Source organism: Colius striatus, chromosome 1 (genome assembly GCF_028858725.1).
Source record: "Colius striatus isolate bColStr4 chromosome 1, bColStr4.1.hap1, whole genome shotgun sequence".
In the NCBI taxonomy this organism is placed as follows: domain Eukaryota; kingdom Metazoa; phylum Chordata; class Aves; order Coliiformes; family Coliidae; genus Colius; species Colius striatus.
The window spans coordinates 81,759,077-81,775,827 of record NC_084759.1 but is presented as its reverse complement, the minus strand read 5'-3'; the positions used below and the strand labels follow the sequence as shown (position 1 = coordinate 81,775,827).

The window sequence follows — 16,751 nt, the reverse complement described above, 5'->3', positions numbered from 1 at the left end:
AGGCCCTGTTGATATCAGTTCATGTGCCTTGCTGTCCACACTTAGTTGTCCTGGGTCAGATTCCTCAGTTCACCACCCCATTCATTTCCAAATCCAGCTTTTAACCACTTGCAGGGAACATACTGTACTGTGTCAAAAATTCTTTGTATTTTTTGGCTTTGGTAAATTGACTATCCAGTTATCGATGACTAGAGAATAACACTGAGATGTAGGATATGATATTTTTAAAACCTTATAATGTTTTTTGATATCTGAAAGATCATTGACTTAGACACAACATTTTTGATTCCCCCTAAACTTTGCCAGCATGGTGGTGCCCTGATCTTTGATGGAATCTGGGATTTTTTACGCTTCCAGGATTCAGATGCTCTAAATACAGATAGTTCTGTTGACATTTTCTCAGGGAGTGAAAGTTACGCAAGTAACAGGAAAAAAACCTATCTAAATTTTAGAAGCTTAGACATTTCTGTTGGAAACAGTATTAAAATTCTAGTTGCCTTCTGAACAGTCAAGTGGGATGTGTGTTTAAAAAAGCTCGATTCAGTCTTAACTATGGATTTGCTATTAACAGCTTCACAATACCTTGTTTATTTTATGAAAACTTTGAAGTTCACGATTGTCCTTTGATCAATTCACAGTTCTTAGTTTGACTGCAACAAAAAATTTGAAATGAGACTATGAGCCTGAAACTTGACTGGAACAGATTTAGCTCTGTTGACTTGGTCAGGATAGTAGATTTACAAGTTTGGAAACTTCTCTGGAGAGAGTGATGTCCTAGATACTGTTTTGGTTCCTTTAACCTCTCTTGTGCTTTTATTTAAAAAAAGCAGCAGAGTTTTAAGCATGTTGGATGTTATTGTCCATAATTTTTATGCTTTAATCTGAAATTGGAAGCACTTTCCAGTAATTATTTTGAAACGTTTCATAGGCCTTTCAAGAAATTTCTATTAGCCTAGAAAGGGATGCCTGCAGTACAAAGCTCACTTGCCAAGTTAATGGAACAGTATTGGAAATATTTTGCTATTTTTCTTTCACATTTGAGTTCTTCATTGCTGCTTTTTCATTTACAGTAGTATAATTCCCTTCGTTTGTTAAACTTTAATATTGGGCCATATTTTAAAAGACTAAAAATATTTTCGGTGGGATTTTTTTTCCACCTTCATTAAAGACTTTTCATTGAGCAATTGGAAATAAACACACCACAATGTATTTATTGTAAAGATACAACACTTGGTGCATCTATCTGGAAGAAAACTTTCATCTTTAAGTAATGTATGAGTTGCTATACAGCAGAGTTCATTGTTGGTAACAGATAGTTTTCAGGCACTGTTCATCTACCTGGAGATGTAAGAAACACACAGATTATTTTTTTTTTGTGCATGAGTAATCATTCTTAAAAAATCTCAAATTTGTAAGGGATTTATTTCCTCACTGCTTGTGTTTGATTTGTATAACTTTGAACAACTGGTCAGACTGTATATGTGGTAAGGGAACTGAATTTAGTATTAAGATTCGTTTTGTGCTGGTGGAACTTCAGCTAGTGCTTTGGAATTGTTATTAGACCACCTCAAATTTTCTAAAGCAATATGTGTTCTGCTTACCTTCTTGAAAGAAAGAAAGAAAAGCTTCCTAATACGTAAGTTTATTTCTTTTGACAACAAACTAAATTAGTTCTGTGTCTTTTGTACTTACACTCTGTGTCTTGCTCAGTTTAGTCCATAGGGCATAAGTTGTTGTATTGGCACAACTGAGACGATGACATGATTCCCAGAACTGTGCACTGAAAAGGAAGAATTGAGCTCACTTGATCCATGTTTGCTGAAGAATGAAATGCTTGTAAAATTGTGTCTATAAGAGCTTTGGTAACAGTATAAAAGTAGAAAAGCCAGCAGATTCTCAGATTAGTTTCTCAGCATACAAGGTAGATAGAGAATTGCTGACCAGAACTCTGCTTCATAATCTTGATATAAAACATACAGTATAGTCAATGTTGTATGCTTGTGATTCTGTCTGGGATTAAAATACGAGAGCTTGTTTATGTGCACGTTAGGCCTTAGGGGCTGCTGATGCTATCCCAGTAGTGCCTAGTATGAGTGTTTGTGGCCCAAGGTCACTTTCAGTCAGAATCCCCGTTGTGAACGACTCAGTCTGTCTTTTGAACTTGTTTCTGTTCTTTATTAGTAGGAAGACTGATAGTGATATGAAAGTGAGTACTAATCTGGGACTATGAAAACCTAACATTCTTGAGTTTTAAATGATGATATTCAGATTACAGTTCCATGTCACGTAAGGGGCAGGAGATACTTTTTTATTAGACTCAGGGATTTTTCCTGTTTTAAAATTACTTGTTGGTGTGATATAGCAAGCATCATCTTTTCTAGCTGTCTTCTGTTTTGAGAGTTAACAGCTAATTATTCATTACAGGCATCTATCAGCAAATTAGGTCTGTCTAAGGGGTACTTGTACTGTTCTGTCAAAGTAGTGAAAATATAAAATTGCAAAGTAGTGTCAAACTAAGTAAGGGTTTGGATTTTTTGTCTTAAAAATCAGTACTGTCAAATTCAGAAATAATTTGCATGTGTTAAATCTGATGAATGTAAAATACTAAGAAAACTATAATTGTTTCCAGAGCATCATTCCACCTCTTTTTATTCAGATGTATATTCCAGTAGTCTTGAAACAGTTGCTTTGGGTTTTTGTTAGCAAATAGCTTTTCTTATTCCTCGTGATGTTTATTAAATGATGCGCACCCTGAGCCTGAATGGGAAGATGTTAAAGATCTTGTGTTTTAAGACCTCTTCCATTTAAACAAGAGACAATGTAATATTTCTTATGTTATTAAATTTGTACTTTCCAATATCTCTTGTTTCAAAGGTTGCTGGTTCGCAGCTGTATGACTGGAGTCTTCAAGGATATATTACTGTAGAATCTCTTTGGAAGGAGAATCCTAAGAAGAAGAAATCTGGGGAAAAAAGTGATAAGGTAAGAAGTCTGTGGAACTTGACTTCTGAATTTACCACTCCAGTTTCCAACAAAGAATATACAAACAATAGTGGTTTTTTTCAAATCTGACTTTGCTTTTATTTCTGAAGACAAAGATTTCATTCTATCTTGCTAAGCTGGGGGCGGGGGGAAATGAAGCTTATTTCAAGTTAAAGTTTCAGAAATGCTGTTTGGAAGTTTTCTTTACTGTTATGTAACAAGTTTTTAATTGAAAAGTTGGATGTGTTGTGATTGAATGCTAGGGAAAAAGGCTGTTATGGTCTTGAGTATTTAAAAAAACTGAACTTGATTTGTTGGATTTTTTTTTAAAGTAATTTAATTTAAGCCTATATTAAAAATATTAAACTGTCTTTTTCTTCCTTACAAATCTCCTCTTTGAGAGAAAATACACTCTTGATTCCAATTTGTTCTCTTTTTTTCTTTGTTAATGAATATTTGCTGTAGTGTGATGTCATTGTGTGCTGTTCTATTAAACATTAGTGTCTAATCATAAATATAACAGTCTATGGAGATGGGCAGTTCTTACGGATTTAGTTGTAGATAACTGTCTGTGTAGTTTAATACTTACAGACCTATTTTAGGAGACTTTGGTTTAGTTGATTCTCATCCAGAATGCTACCAATGAAAACTGAGCTCTTTTTAACTCTGCTTTGAGCCAGGCAATCCTGATGAGGTACCAAGCTCAGTCATTGCTAAAATCTTCTCCTCCCTAGATTTCCAGTTATTAAACACCGTACAAGGGATCAAACTAACATTGCCATACGTGATTTTTTTTTTTTAAAGTACATTATAATAAGATTCATCTTTATTTTCTTGACTGCAAGTCACTTTCTTTTTTTTGTCTGGCATTACTATTCTGTGTCATGCTAAGCAGACTGATATTGATGTAGGCATCTCTAAACAAGGCCACAGAGCAAATGCTAACATGACTTTTTTTGCCAGAGTTTGGCAAGCCCTGAAGTTTCTTTAAAACAGCACTTTTTAATTAACATAGCTAATACAACCAATTGAATATGTACATGCTTATTCTTTATTTTAGAATGGAGCAGCACTACAGGGCAGCTTTCCCTACAGAAAATCAGTGATACAAAATTACTTAAGTCATATTCTTCAGTTTAGGTGAATTCATTTGTCCTTGGTTTTGAATTAGTGTTTGTATTGGAATCTATTTGTTAATACGTTTGTGTGTGTTAAAACAGTGCCAGTCTTAGGCCAGGTGGAATCGGGGCGATGTACTGAAACTAAACCCACTCAGGATTGCTGAGTGGGGAGCACTACCATGAGCAAGTGCAGCTCTGCTGTACGCAAGCTCCCAATTTATTGTCCAAGTTACATAATATCACTTTTTGCTTTTACATCCTACTGACCTTCAGGCTTTGCCTTTTTTTCCCCACTCTCACACTGCTTCTTCTCACACTTGCAGCCGGGCATTCTATAACATTACCTCATTCACCAGCAGTCTTGTACTCTTGTACTCTGTTTACATTTTTTGCCAATTACCAGTTCTTTATTCCCACAAAACAGTTTAGATTTTTTAAATATATATATAATGTATGTTATATTTCTATATAAAACTATGGAATGATTGAGCTCATAAGGCACTTCTGGTGGTGGTCTTGTCCAACCCCTTGCTCAAGTAAGGCCATCTGCAGCCAGTTGTCCAGGAATGTGTCCAGGCAGCTTTTGAGTATCTCAAAGGATGGAAACTCCACAAGCTGCCTGAGCAACCTGTGCCAGGAATCAGTCATTCACAGTGAAAAAGTGGTTCCTGACGTTCAACTGGAGCCTCCGATGTTTCAGTTTGTGCCCATTGCCTCTCATCCTGTCAATAGGCCCACTGAAAAGAGACTAACTCTGTCCTCTGTTCACCCTCTCACCAAATATTTATACACAACTGATGAGATCTTCCTGAGCCTTGTCTCCTCCAGGCTGACCAGTCTAAGCTCTCTTAGCCTTTCCTCGTATGAAAGGTTCTTCAGCCCTTGCATCATCTTTGTGGCCCTTTGCTGGACTCATCCAGTACGTCCGTGTCTCTCTTATACTGCAGAATCCAGAGCTGGACGCAATACTTAAACTTTGTCTGTAGAGTTGGACAAACATAATGCACACTGTAGTGAATTACAGAATTTAGTTTTGTATATCTGTAATTGTTTGCTTCCACAAATTGCTACATGTTATGACTAGATAGTAATGTCCAGTAGAGCAGTAGACAGTAACATTGTTATGTTAGATCAAATATTCATAAAAACAGATCCCAAACAAAAATCAGAAATAAGATTCTGTTTTGCTACTTCAAATGCACTTTACATTCTACAAAATGCAACAAGTTTCAAAATAAGTACAAAGTGATTGATTAATGACATTAGTTGAAGATTAACACTGACTTGTGAAGAAATGGAGACTTTTTTAAAATGAATTTGAAAACACCCTAAAGCTTCTGATGTTAAGTATTTTAATGATATTTTGAGGTTTTATCTACTAGACATTTTTGTTACCCCTTAGGAGCATGCCACCTTTGTAGTTGAAGATGAGCAAACATCTCAGTGAAGTAGTGTGAGGAACTGGAGAACTTTGAGTTGATTAACATAATGCATGCCAGGGAGAGACTGTAAGGTTTTTAGGGAAGTTTTTGAATGCTCATGAACAAAATACAAGTTCAAGTATGTAGCATAAAGCTTTAGTGGTTTTAAATTCACTTTTAAAGTCACTGTATCTTTAATTCCTAATGTTTAAGCAACTGTGTTTGTTCTGTTTACCCAAAGTGCTGCTCTAGCTGCAAACTGCTTCCAGTCTGTTGTTATACTTGTTTAATGTAGCCTGGCAAAACTAGCAGGTGATTTTAAAACAGCTGTGAATCAACAGAAAGTCTTGGTCTGTTGCTGTGGACCTCCTGATTGAGCCATAGCTCATAACTGGTAGCAGTTCATACTGAGCTGACAATGATGTATAGCTTCTGGATTGTTGTAAACCAGGAATCCTGTGTGACCAGAATATAGTATATTCAACCTAGAGGCCATTGAAAGAGAGATGTTTTGGAGAGGCAGTTGCTTGCAGTCTATACAAGTGTATGAGACCAGTTCCTTAGGTAGGTGTGGATGTGGGACTAGTTCCAAACAAGCTGCATTGGAGGAATACTCATATGTCATATCAGTTGCTGAGTCTTCTGAGAGTGGAGACTTTCATCAGTGAGTGGCTACTTGTCCTGTATTGGCCCATGACACTTCAGTAAATGCACTGGTATAGCTCTTTCAATAAACAAATGTTGGTTAATCATACTGTACCTTTCCTAATACCTAGATTGTCAGAAAGTATCACAAAAAATTAGGCAAGATTAAAATATTTTGGGAAGACAAACTGATAGCATCAGTAAAAATCAGATGAGCTTTTTATTTTATTATGTCTCGGGCTTTCAAAAGGAAACACGATTGTTATTGGAAGACAAAAACTTTTGATGCTTTCATCTTAATATAAGGCTTATTCAAGTACTTGCTACCTCAGCAGAAAAGCAAACAACATGCAAAATTTCAGAGACCACAAAGTAAACACACTTCTTTCTCTTCCTCCTTGCAAAATCTTTAGATCACACCTCTTAGTTGCCAAAATATATTGTTTGCACAAAGGAGCAAAATGCCTTTGAATGGTTTCCTCCTAAAGTTAATCTAATTGTTCAGATATTGTTAGTGTTAACTGTCACCATTTAACGTGATGGATTAGTCAAGAGACAAAAATCCTGTGACTCAAATGAAGAAGCACTATGCACTTGATGAAATTGCCTGTATTTCAGATGTTCAGTGACCTCTTACCACTGGAACGTAACAGCCTCATTGTGTCTTTGTCCTCTGAACTTGTTGAAGAGAGGATATTGTCCCCCTGGTGTCTAGAGAAGCTGAACAGCAGTTGTAAAAAGTCACATGCTTTTGAAGTCACTAGAATATAGGCTGAAAAAAGTATTTCCAATGGAAAAAATCTTCTCTGAAACTTCCTTTGGTCTGCATTGGTGAAGCAGTGCAAGATACATAATTGAGAATTTGGTAGAAGTGGGTTTGCGGTTTTTTTTGTTGTTGCTTTAGTTTAATTGTTGTGGGTTAATGTTTTTTAAGATAGTGTTGTGATGTTCTATCAGGACATAGTCAGTCACAGTTAAAACCTTTCTATGTAATTTTTATTAAATAAATATATATCTCTATATAGAATTAAATATATAAATATTTTAATAAAATAATTTTATCCATTAAACTATGTATAATTTTTATACATATAAGCACTGATATGTCCCTAACACCAGATGTAAGAGACTAAGTCTAACCTTGAAATATTTTTCAGTCTATCTCTGATACTGTGTGGTTATACCAGTGCAAAAAGCTATTTGGTGCTCATACAGATGGTTAGATCCACGAAATCTGTATCAACTTTTCCAGCAAAACAATTCCTGGTTAAGTTGCATTTTTATTGCAGCTTTTACTGATACAGAAATGTCACAGAAGAAAATCAATGCTTCTAACTGTCACATACTAAAAGTGGCATTCCAGGATAGATTCTGGGACTTCTGTCTTAATTTGCTGTCACTGTGAACAAGTTGGGTTGGTTTTGTATATTTATTTGTTGCTGTTGTACTAGGCTGCTAGATTCCTTACCTAGTGAAGGCAAATAATAAATGTTACTCTGGAGTTGTTGTTACAGCAGATGTAACCCATTTTGTGAAACTATGCCAGAGCAAAAGATGTTATTTTTTTGGTTTTGTGACATTTGCTCCAGCATTTTCCTGTTGCTACACAAAGGATTCTTTCAAATAGTCAAAGAATATATGGGTGACTCTTCTTGGCTTTTGTTAATTTGTTTCATTGCTCATAATTTGTTTGATAGTCATAGGTACCACAGCTGTACATAGCTTCATGTTTGTGCAAGAATATGTCATTAAAATAGATGTGGTATGTTAATTTTCCTAAGGTTTTATGAAACAAAAACTGTGTCAAGTTGAGGTCACATCAACTGAAATCTATGTTCTGCCAAAAAAGATGAATTCCAGGACCTCTGCTGCTACATTTCAAAACACAGTGGCTGGAGGCCCTCCATAGAGCAAGTCAGTCTGATCAGGTTTTGAATGTGCTGTTTACAGTACAGCAGTCTGATGTTCTGAAGCTGACTGGTTGAAGGATCCATCTCTTCAGGATGTTGGGTTGAAAGCCCTCAAATCACAGAGTCACACAGAATCACAGAATCTCAAGGACTGGAAGGGACCTTGAAAGATCATCTAGTCCAGCCCCTCTACCAGAGCAGGACCACCGAGAGTAAGAGTGTTCACTTTGGTTTTTATTATTATTTCCAGAAAGATGAAAAATTTTCCTAAAACAGGGGCAGCAAGAGTAGTTATTCAGTATACAACTTCATCTCAATCTGAAATGGGCAACTCTTCTACTTTTCCCCCAGGTAGTGCAGATGGTGAAAGAGATTTAACCATCTTCTTGGGGGGCCAGGTTTATTTTAAGGGTTTTATCTTCTGAAAGCCTTTTGCTTGCTTGAATGACCTTTACTCACAATAAGTAATTCCACAAGCATCAGTATAATTAATATTTATGTTATCAGGTTGTAAATCTTCAGGGAAAGTCATAGTGAAATGGGAGATCGCTCCTCAAACCTTGCTCATCTTAAACTTGGTGTGCAAAACGTATAGGGAACCATACCAACTTACACTTTATGGAGTTTTTCAGTTTAACGTGCTTGAAACTCTTTTGAGTAGCCTTAGGCAGCATCAAACTTTCATCTCTAGGGTTTTGTGATTACACAGGCCAATACCTTTCATTGCCTTCAGCCAGTCTTTGAGAGTACTTGTTCTCTCTGCTCTGCTCAATGATACCCTAGTTCATGCAAGGTCATTTTTCTGTATTTCTTGTACAATTTTTTGCCTTCAGGCACCTAGAAAAATATAGAAGTAGCTGAGCTGTTAAGCTAGGGAATTGCATTTTCTTTTCTAAAACTTTTTTTTTCCTTTCTTTTTTTTTTCTCTTAGCCCATCTCTGTTTAATGCTGACTGAGTTTACCAGCATTAATGTCTGTCCTTACATCAGAGGGATGGACGAACTGTAGCAGCTTGAGGATTTTTGTGCAACAGCATAAACTTAAGGACTGTGGTTTTCTATACAATGCATTATAACTTTTGTGAAGAAAACTGCTTAAACATGAGTATTTGAGAGACACACTTCAATACATACCACTTGTAAGTTTCTAACAATCAGGTCTTGTTTGTCAGTCAGCTCATCTGATACTTATTTTCATGAGAGGTGCAGACTTTTTGCCCTCTGGTTTCAATACTTTCATAATTCATACTGGTTTGCTGTAGGGTTGTTTGCACTCCTGCTGTAATGGCTTTTGTCTTCAAGTGACAAAGGCATGTGTTATGGCACCAATTCACTTAAACCCAGGTTTTGTTCCAGCCAGTGAGCTAATATGCACTGAAACACATAGGAAAAAAGTTTTCTTCAGTTAGTTCTCACTTTTTCTTGTTTTCCACCACTCAAAGCCTTTTGCTGTATTTTCAGCAATTCTGGATTCTCTCTCTTCCCATGACATTGAATTGAGTACCCGTTGTTTGTACTGAAGTGGCCAGAATGTGAAAAAACAGAACAGCACTAGAGCTCCCAAAACATCCTTCTTTTCAGGTCTTGTTTCTTTCTTTTCTGTTTTTTGTTGGATTGGGGTTTTTTTCTTAGCAATCTGTCATGTGATTGTTTAAACAGCTTGAAGAGATTGAGAGAACTCTTGTGGCTTATTGTTTGCTTTTTCATTCCTGACCAGTCTGCTGATAGACACCGTCTGTGATTTGCCCATACTAATATATAAGATATACTTTTGTTATCCTATAGATGTATATTTTAGTGTGTGTAAAAAAAATATATATATGAAATATTAAAAAAATATTATTATCTCTGGATATTTTATTAAGTGCTAGCTAATGATAAGGCTGTTTCCAAATGCAGAGTGGGTGCTGGTTCACTGCACTTGCACATCAATAAAATTGTGGACCACGACTTTCCTCACCGGAAAGCTCTGGTGGCAGTTGTGATGTTAATGTGTTACCTGGCAAGCTTTACCATCAGCATCATAACTTGTTACTGTAGCAAACCTTAAATTGTGTTTTAAGAGGAGTTTTTCAGTCATTTGTGTTTTAAATATTCTTTAAAACACAGCATAAGCAGCTGAGAGAGCTTTGTTCTACAGCGTTTTTAAGACTTGTCTTCAGTAGCTCTTGAAGAGACGAGCAGAAGTTTGCTCATCAGACCTGACAATAGTCACCTCTCCTTTTAATGTTTGATAGATGATTCCATGATAGTAAGAACAACAAGAGTAAAACTTGTAAAAAAATATTGCTTCTTTTGTATTGGAGCCTTAGGATGATCAGTGGCAAATTTAAATGTGTTAGAGGTGGGAAAGACAAAATCTACTCTGCAAAAAGGTGGGGTTTTTAAGGACAATTTAGAGTATCACTTTTTAAAGTGCTTCTTATTTCAGAGAGAGTTAAGTTCCAGCTCAGCTACAAATAAAAGGAGAAGTTACTGATTGACTAGGAGAGGATGACTAAGGTAAATTGGTGACATTCTGTTCATTCTAAGCAGTAGAACAACTTGCAAACAGAAAAGGACAGAAGAAAAGGTAAATTATTAATCTATGAGCCTTTGTTTTTCTTATACAGCTGTTGGTTTTGTTGTTTTGTTTTGTTTTGTTTTCTGGTGGCCATACTCTACCTTTCAAGAGTTTTCTATAAGTGTAAGAAAGATGTTTTGTTTTAGAATCTCTAAGTTGAAATGCCAGTGTAAAAGGGCCTGGCCATCTGCAAGACTTTCAGAAACTTAAGTTCTGCATCTGGCAAAGCTGTCATGTGAGGAGAAAGCCACCACACATTTAGGATTTTTTATATTAGACTAGGTTGCTTTTGGGCATTTTTTCTCTAAATAAGAAGAAAAATTTCAGTCATCATTGCAGGTTTTTCAAGTTTGTTGAAAATTTATGTCTCAGGATGCCTCAAAAGCATAAGAATGGAAAATATTTCCTCTTCTGCTGTGGGACAGAGCTCTGATGTGTGAACGTCTCTGGCCGCCCAGATATGTTATGGAGTAAGTAGTAGAAAGACTTTCTTGAATGTGTGCCTACTTCTAATTGTGAGGGGGCATCGTGGCACAGAGCTCTGTCTTCTGGGTCATTGATCCAAACAAATTTTTTGCTTCTGATCTGGTATTGAGTGTGACTAGAGGATGCAGACACTTTGCTGTAAAGTTAGGTGTGCTTATTTCCTGTGCCAGCTCAAAGGACATCCTCTTCTGGCTACCCATATAACTGCTTGAGCAGTCTCACTGAGGCTGACTACGTAGTGGGCACATACAGTGAGTGGGTAGAGTTAAAAACTTCTTAATTGCTCATTTGCCAAATGAGTTTGTGAGGAATGACAGTTTAGCGGTGGATTGACTTGACTTGTGTAACTTAAACGCTAGTTTAAGATATAGTGAAGACAAACCGTGTGATGAGATCTACTGATCACACAGAAAGAGAGGAACTGAGCAAGAACCCTGTTTTCCTGTACCTTTGTGTGTGTGTTTGTCTGTTGCTTTGGGTTTTTTCCTTCTTTAAGGACAAAAACCAAAGCTTACCTAGATAGTATTTGCTTTTTACAAGTTAAAACAAGTAAGTGGAAGAACATAGAACTCTTTGTGAACAACTTATTTTTAGATCATTTGTTCAGGATTGAGTAATCTCTGAGTTGAGGCGTCGTGAGTCAGATTATTTATTCATTATAAATTGTAGTAAAATGTTGTAACTTACAAGTTCCTGTACAGGAAAATTACCGAGTAGATCATTCATTTGAAATGGGTGGGGTTTCCTATACTATGAAATATCCACAGCAGTGAGCAAAACAAAATGTATTTTTGAAAGAATTATCTTTTTAAAAGCCGTCTTACGCATATTTTGAATAAGGTATTTAATTATCTTGGTGTATTCAGTCCATATCTCCAGCGCAGCATATGCAGCATCCCATAGACACTTACTCATAGTGTTTCATTTGTGCTGGGACATAAATTTGACCCACCCTGTGAAACGTTTGTTTTCCAGTCTGTTCTGGCTTCATGACGCTTTCACCACATTTAAGTGGCGAAAACATCTTTTTAGAAGAAAATTAAATGACATTTTCTTTTTGATGTGTAGAATTTAAGAATAAATGAGACTGGGGGTGACCTTATTTCATCCAACTCCTAGTTCAAAGCAGAAACAGCTTTAAAGTTACATTTGGTGGCTCAGGCATCCATGCAGTCAAGTGCTGAGTATTTCCAAGGGTGTAGATTTAAAAACTCTTCTGGAAAACCTGCCCCAGTGCTTGATCAGTATGGTGATACATTTCACTTTTATTATGCTCTCCTGCTCCTTTAGGTCTGATAGAAACGTGCCACACTCCTCTGTCCTTTGCCCCCTATGCTTTTGGTGTGAACCTCTGAGAAGAGCCTAGAGCTAATAAATACTTAAATACCTGTTAAAGAACTGTGGATGGCAATTAGAGTGTCCCTTTTGTCTGGTCTTCTTCAGGCTGAACAGACCCACATCTCAGTCTGTCCTTGTATGTCAGATACTTCAGTTCTCTAGCCTTGAGCGTAGCCCTTTAAGTATTTTTGGTTTTGTCTTACTGATATGTGTTTCAAACTATAATCAAATGCCTGTTTGGTATGGCATAGTTGGGAAGGAGGTAGACCACATGCCTGAAGAATCATAGAATCATAGAATGGTAGGGGTTGGAAGGGACCTTTAGACATGATCTAGTCAAACCCCCCTGCAGAAGCAGGTCAACCTGGAAGAAGCCTCTCTTCGTTCTTTGATTTCTGTAATTTTATGTCAGGGAGTGTGAGAAGGCTCTTTCAAAGGACAGGTGCTAAAAGAGACCTATTGTAGAAATCCATACAGAATTCAGAGAATGCAAAACAACAGCTACTATGTGGAAATTCATTCTCTTGTTATTAGTGCAGGCAAAATGGGACAATTAAAGCATTTCTGTTGAAGTACTCGTTCTTTCAAATCCTTTAATGGCTGAGCTGACTGCAGAAAAACAAAAATCTAGAAACTGTTTGGGAGAAGATCATATTTGAGTATGTTATACTGAATTAGTCTCATCAGCCACTTGATTTTGCAGGAAGTTTTTGTTTCAACTTTTGGAGAGTGTTTCTAATCTGGCAAAAACCTTTAACTGTGGATTGCCTCAATTTACATTGTATGCATATTTTTTTGCTCCCCAAGGGTGATGCAGATGGTGGCAAGGCCCTGGAAATCCATGCTGCTTCAAATGAAGAGCGAGCCCGGAAGTAGAACACCAGGTGACTTGGCATCAAACAGGTAAAGGGTAAAGACTGATAGCATGTGACTACAGCAGCAAAATAACCTGTAGAAACTGGACATTTTCAAGGCTGGCTTGTAGTTACCTTTCTCATATTAATGAAGAAAGAGGGGAATAATTTTATTTGCCTTAACATTTGTCAAGAATATGCCTGTTCCTTAATACTGTTTAACTAGTGAAAATTCTTCATCTTTAGAGCATAGCAATTAAATATATGATTTTTTCCTTTTCCCTTTCCACTTCTGACTGCTGTACCAAAAACATCTTTGCTTGATTTGTCACACCTGTGCAAGTATGAAGGAGGGCAAATGAACCTGTTCCCTGCTGATATCTTGTCTATAAAAATTTGTCAGTGCCAGGCAGGGTGCAGCACTGTGCAGCCCGTGACAGCCCCTGGTGTGCCTGACCTCTCGTGTTGATGCACCTCCCTATAATGAGATGATGCTTCATCAGTTGGGAGCGGATGGTGGAGGAAATGGAGGCAGCAATTCCCCTTCTCTGAGCCAGAAACTCAAGTAAAGACGCCAGTTCTGTTTCTCACATGGCCACTGCGCTGCTTTCTAAACTGAAGCAAGTCCTGAGGTTGTTACAGTTTTTAGGAAAGCAAGGCAAAAACACACCTTTTCAATTTCATAGGATAAAAATTGCTCCATATCTGAGGCCTCTTATTTCTAATGACAATGTAATTGGACATCATTAGTGTAAAATATCAGATAACATCTGGTCTGTTAATCAGTTGATCAAGGATGTCTTTTCTGAACACATTTTCTGGCTATTTGTCTTTGCCCTGTGTAATTTTTACATTATCTTAAAGACTGATCTTTCTTCAGGAAGTGATCTTAGGGACTCTTCATTATTTCTGGATGCAGTGTTCCATTTACCAGAAAACCACTTTTTTTTTTTCCTAGCTGCCAACTGTGTAAATAGAGTCCAGATTTAGAAAACTGCAGCAATTTTTTTCACTGTACATCACCACCAGTCACAAATGTTACCAGATGTGATGGAACACACACATCTGCTGAGCAACAGCATTTTGCTGTTACATGGTCAGCTTTAAAACCAAAACTAGTTTCTAATATTGTTCCCCTTTAATGCATTTTTAATCATTATAGCTAATTCTCCAAGGAGGAAAAGGTACATTGACCGGATGATTTAGTGGTATATTAGTTTTTCCTTCAGGCATGTGAGTATAAGGTCTTTAAGAATAGGTGTCTTTTAAGTATTTTATAAAATAGCCATGTAAAAGAGAGGGAGGAGGGGAAAAAAAAGGAAGAATGGGTTTGTTTTGAGTTAAGATACCAAGGAAAACCAAAAGGAAGAAAAAACCAAAAGGAAGAAAAGCTTCTCTAAAATTCAGTAAAATGCTGTGCTTATTGTGAGCTGGGACAGAGCTACTAAATGACAAAAAGAGAGGAAAATGTAGCTTCTATGTATGTGGCGTACTGTAGAATAGCAAGATATCAAGGTTCATTACAGACACTCATAAACAACTTTTATTTTCTGTTAGCATTTCTCACAATGTGAGTATAATTTCTGGTAGGTCATCAGTACTCACTTCTTGAAATGCTGGTGCTTTTTGCTTAAGGCATATTTTCTTTTTACAAAGAGTGAGTGGAAGGAAAGGAACAAGAGCTGTCAGGAAGGCTTATCCTAAAGTTGTTACCCAGATCCTTTGTCCTCAGGATTTTGCTCATAAATATAGTCATGCTACATAAGCAAGTTGTGAAGAAAATATCACTAATAGCTGTCGTCTCAGATGTTCTACGGACTTTCTTTTTAACGAAGGATGCTAACTGCTCAGGTTGCTGGTTTTGAGATCTAATTGCTTTACCTCATGTTGTTTCTGAAGGAGACAGATAAATGAAACTGCTAGATTCTTTTTTTTTTTTTTTTTTGACCTAGAGCAACCCCATGGTGGAAGTTCAATTCAGTTTCAATTTTCAGCTGTTCTGCGGGGGTGGTGATTTGTTTCTTCTGCTTGAAATCAAATGCAGTTACTTAACTCCCTATACAAGTCCAGATGTGTTGTTGGATTTAAGTGATCCCAAAGGTTGAGGAACACCGCTGTGATCTTTGAAAAAGACATATTTGTTTATTCCGAATGAGATTCAGTTCTGAAAGTCTCACTGTATTTTCAACTGTTGGCAGTATTCCTAGTTGAATCTGGTTACTGAAAGAAATATAATCTCATTTTCCTCATTAAAGATTTGCCACAGTGTGGGATCTCTGAATGGTCAGACAAATGCAATATCACTTTGGGTTGGAGAGAGTAACATATTTCTCCATTCAAGAAAGGAAAGAGAATTGCACCTCCTTTATTGTAGTAGGTTTGTCATCACAAATTATATGCAAACTACAGCTCAAACCACATCCCATCGTGGGAGAAGCAAGCTTTAATTTTATCCAGCTGTTGTGCTGAGTAGAGTTGCATGGAAGTGGCACAGCTTTATCTCCATGATGAGAGCATATCTCACTTTCACTCTGTTCACATTCCATATTAATGTAATTACATTCCTTTGAGTTAAGTTACCCTGGCTTTACACCAGAGAAGTGTTCTTTAGCTTGTATGTCTCCATACATTTCAACTATAGGAATCCAGTTCCCTAGAGCAGACCAAGTCATCAGCACGCTAATGTCAGTAATGTGAAGAGTTAAATACCTTTACTAGAAGTAAATTAGTATTGAGAACGTTCCTCAAATAGATTTTTATCAACTTGCTACATGAAGGAAAAAAAGTTTTAATTGTACTTTGACAATGAAGAGAAAAAAGGCCGTCATATTGTAATCCTGCTTTCTCCCTGCTTCCTTCACCCACTTATCTTCTGTCCCCTTTCTTTGCCTATAGGTGAACAAAAAAAATAGAGCAGCAGTTTCACGAGAAAGAGGAAAACCACCAGAACCCATTTTGATTTTGAATGTGACTAATCTGCCTTCTGCCTCAGGAAAGACTGACGGTGTACTGCTTGGGCTGCTGGTACAGAATCTGTGAAAGGACACTGCGTATTTTGGGTCAGTCTTGAGACCTTGTCCTCAGCTCTGCAGAGACTCAAGTCTGCCCATGCTTATCCCATTGCAGGATCAGCATTGCAAGTAGCAAATCTCAAAATTCCGCAATCTCCTGTTATTATTTATATATAAAATAAAATTCCAGTCACACAGAGTGGTCCCGTTTTTCCCTCCTCCGATCTTCTTTAAACTCATGTATGTGACATTTGCACAATCTGTGAAAGGTTCTGAAGATGCTGTTGACAATGCCTGTATTTATTAACTGTGAGGGAGAACTTAAAGTAGCGTGACGTGTTGGCCAACTTTAGCTAATAGAATTACGAATGAGAACAATTACAATGACTCTTGTGTTTTTGTCTGAGTCTCCCCCCTCTTT

At 37.0% G+C, this 16,751-nt stretch overlaps 1 protein-coding gene across 14 annotated transcripts in view; it reads left to right on the top strand.

The window, feature by feature from the left end:
- APOO (apolipoprotein O) overlaps positions 1–16,527 on the top strand; it is a 30,277-nt gene extending 13,750 nt beyond the window's left edge. For 3 of the 14 annotated variants that reach the window (XM_061999593.1, XM_061999598.1, XM_061999584.1), the window contains 3 exons: positions 2,875–2,982; positions 13,273–13,368; positions 16,215–16,527. In XM_061999593.1, coding sequence (XP_061855577.1) covers positions 2,875–2,982; positions 13,273–13,341 — 177 coding nt within the window. In that variant the 3' untranslated portion in view covers positions 13,342–13,368; positions 16,215–16,527. The other 11 variants (XR_009819044.1, XR_009819036.1, XR_009819042.1 and 8 more) reach the window with 11 other exon arrangements.
- The last annotated feature ends 224 nt before the right edge of the window (positions 16,528–16,751 follow it).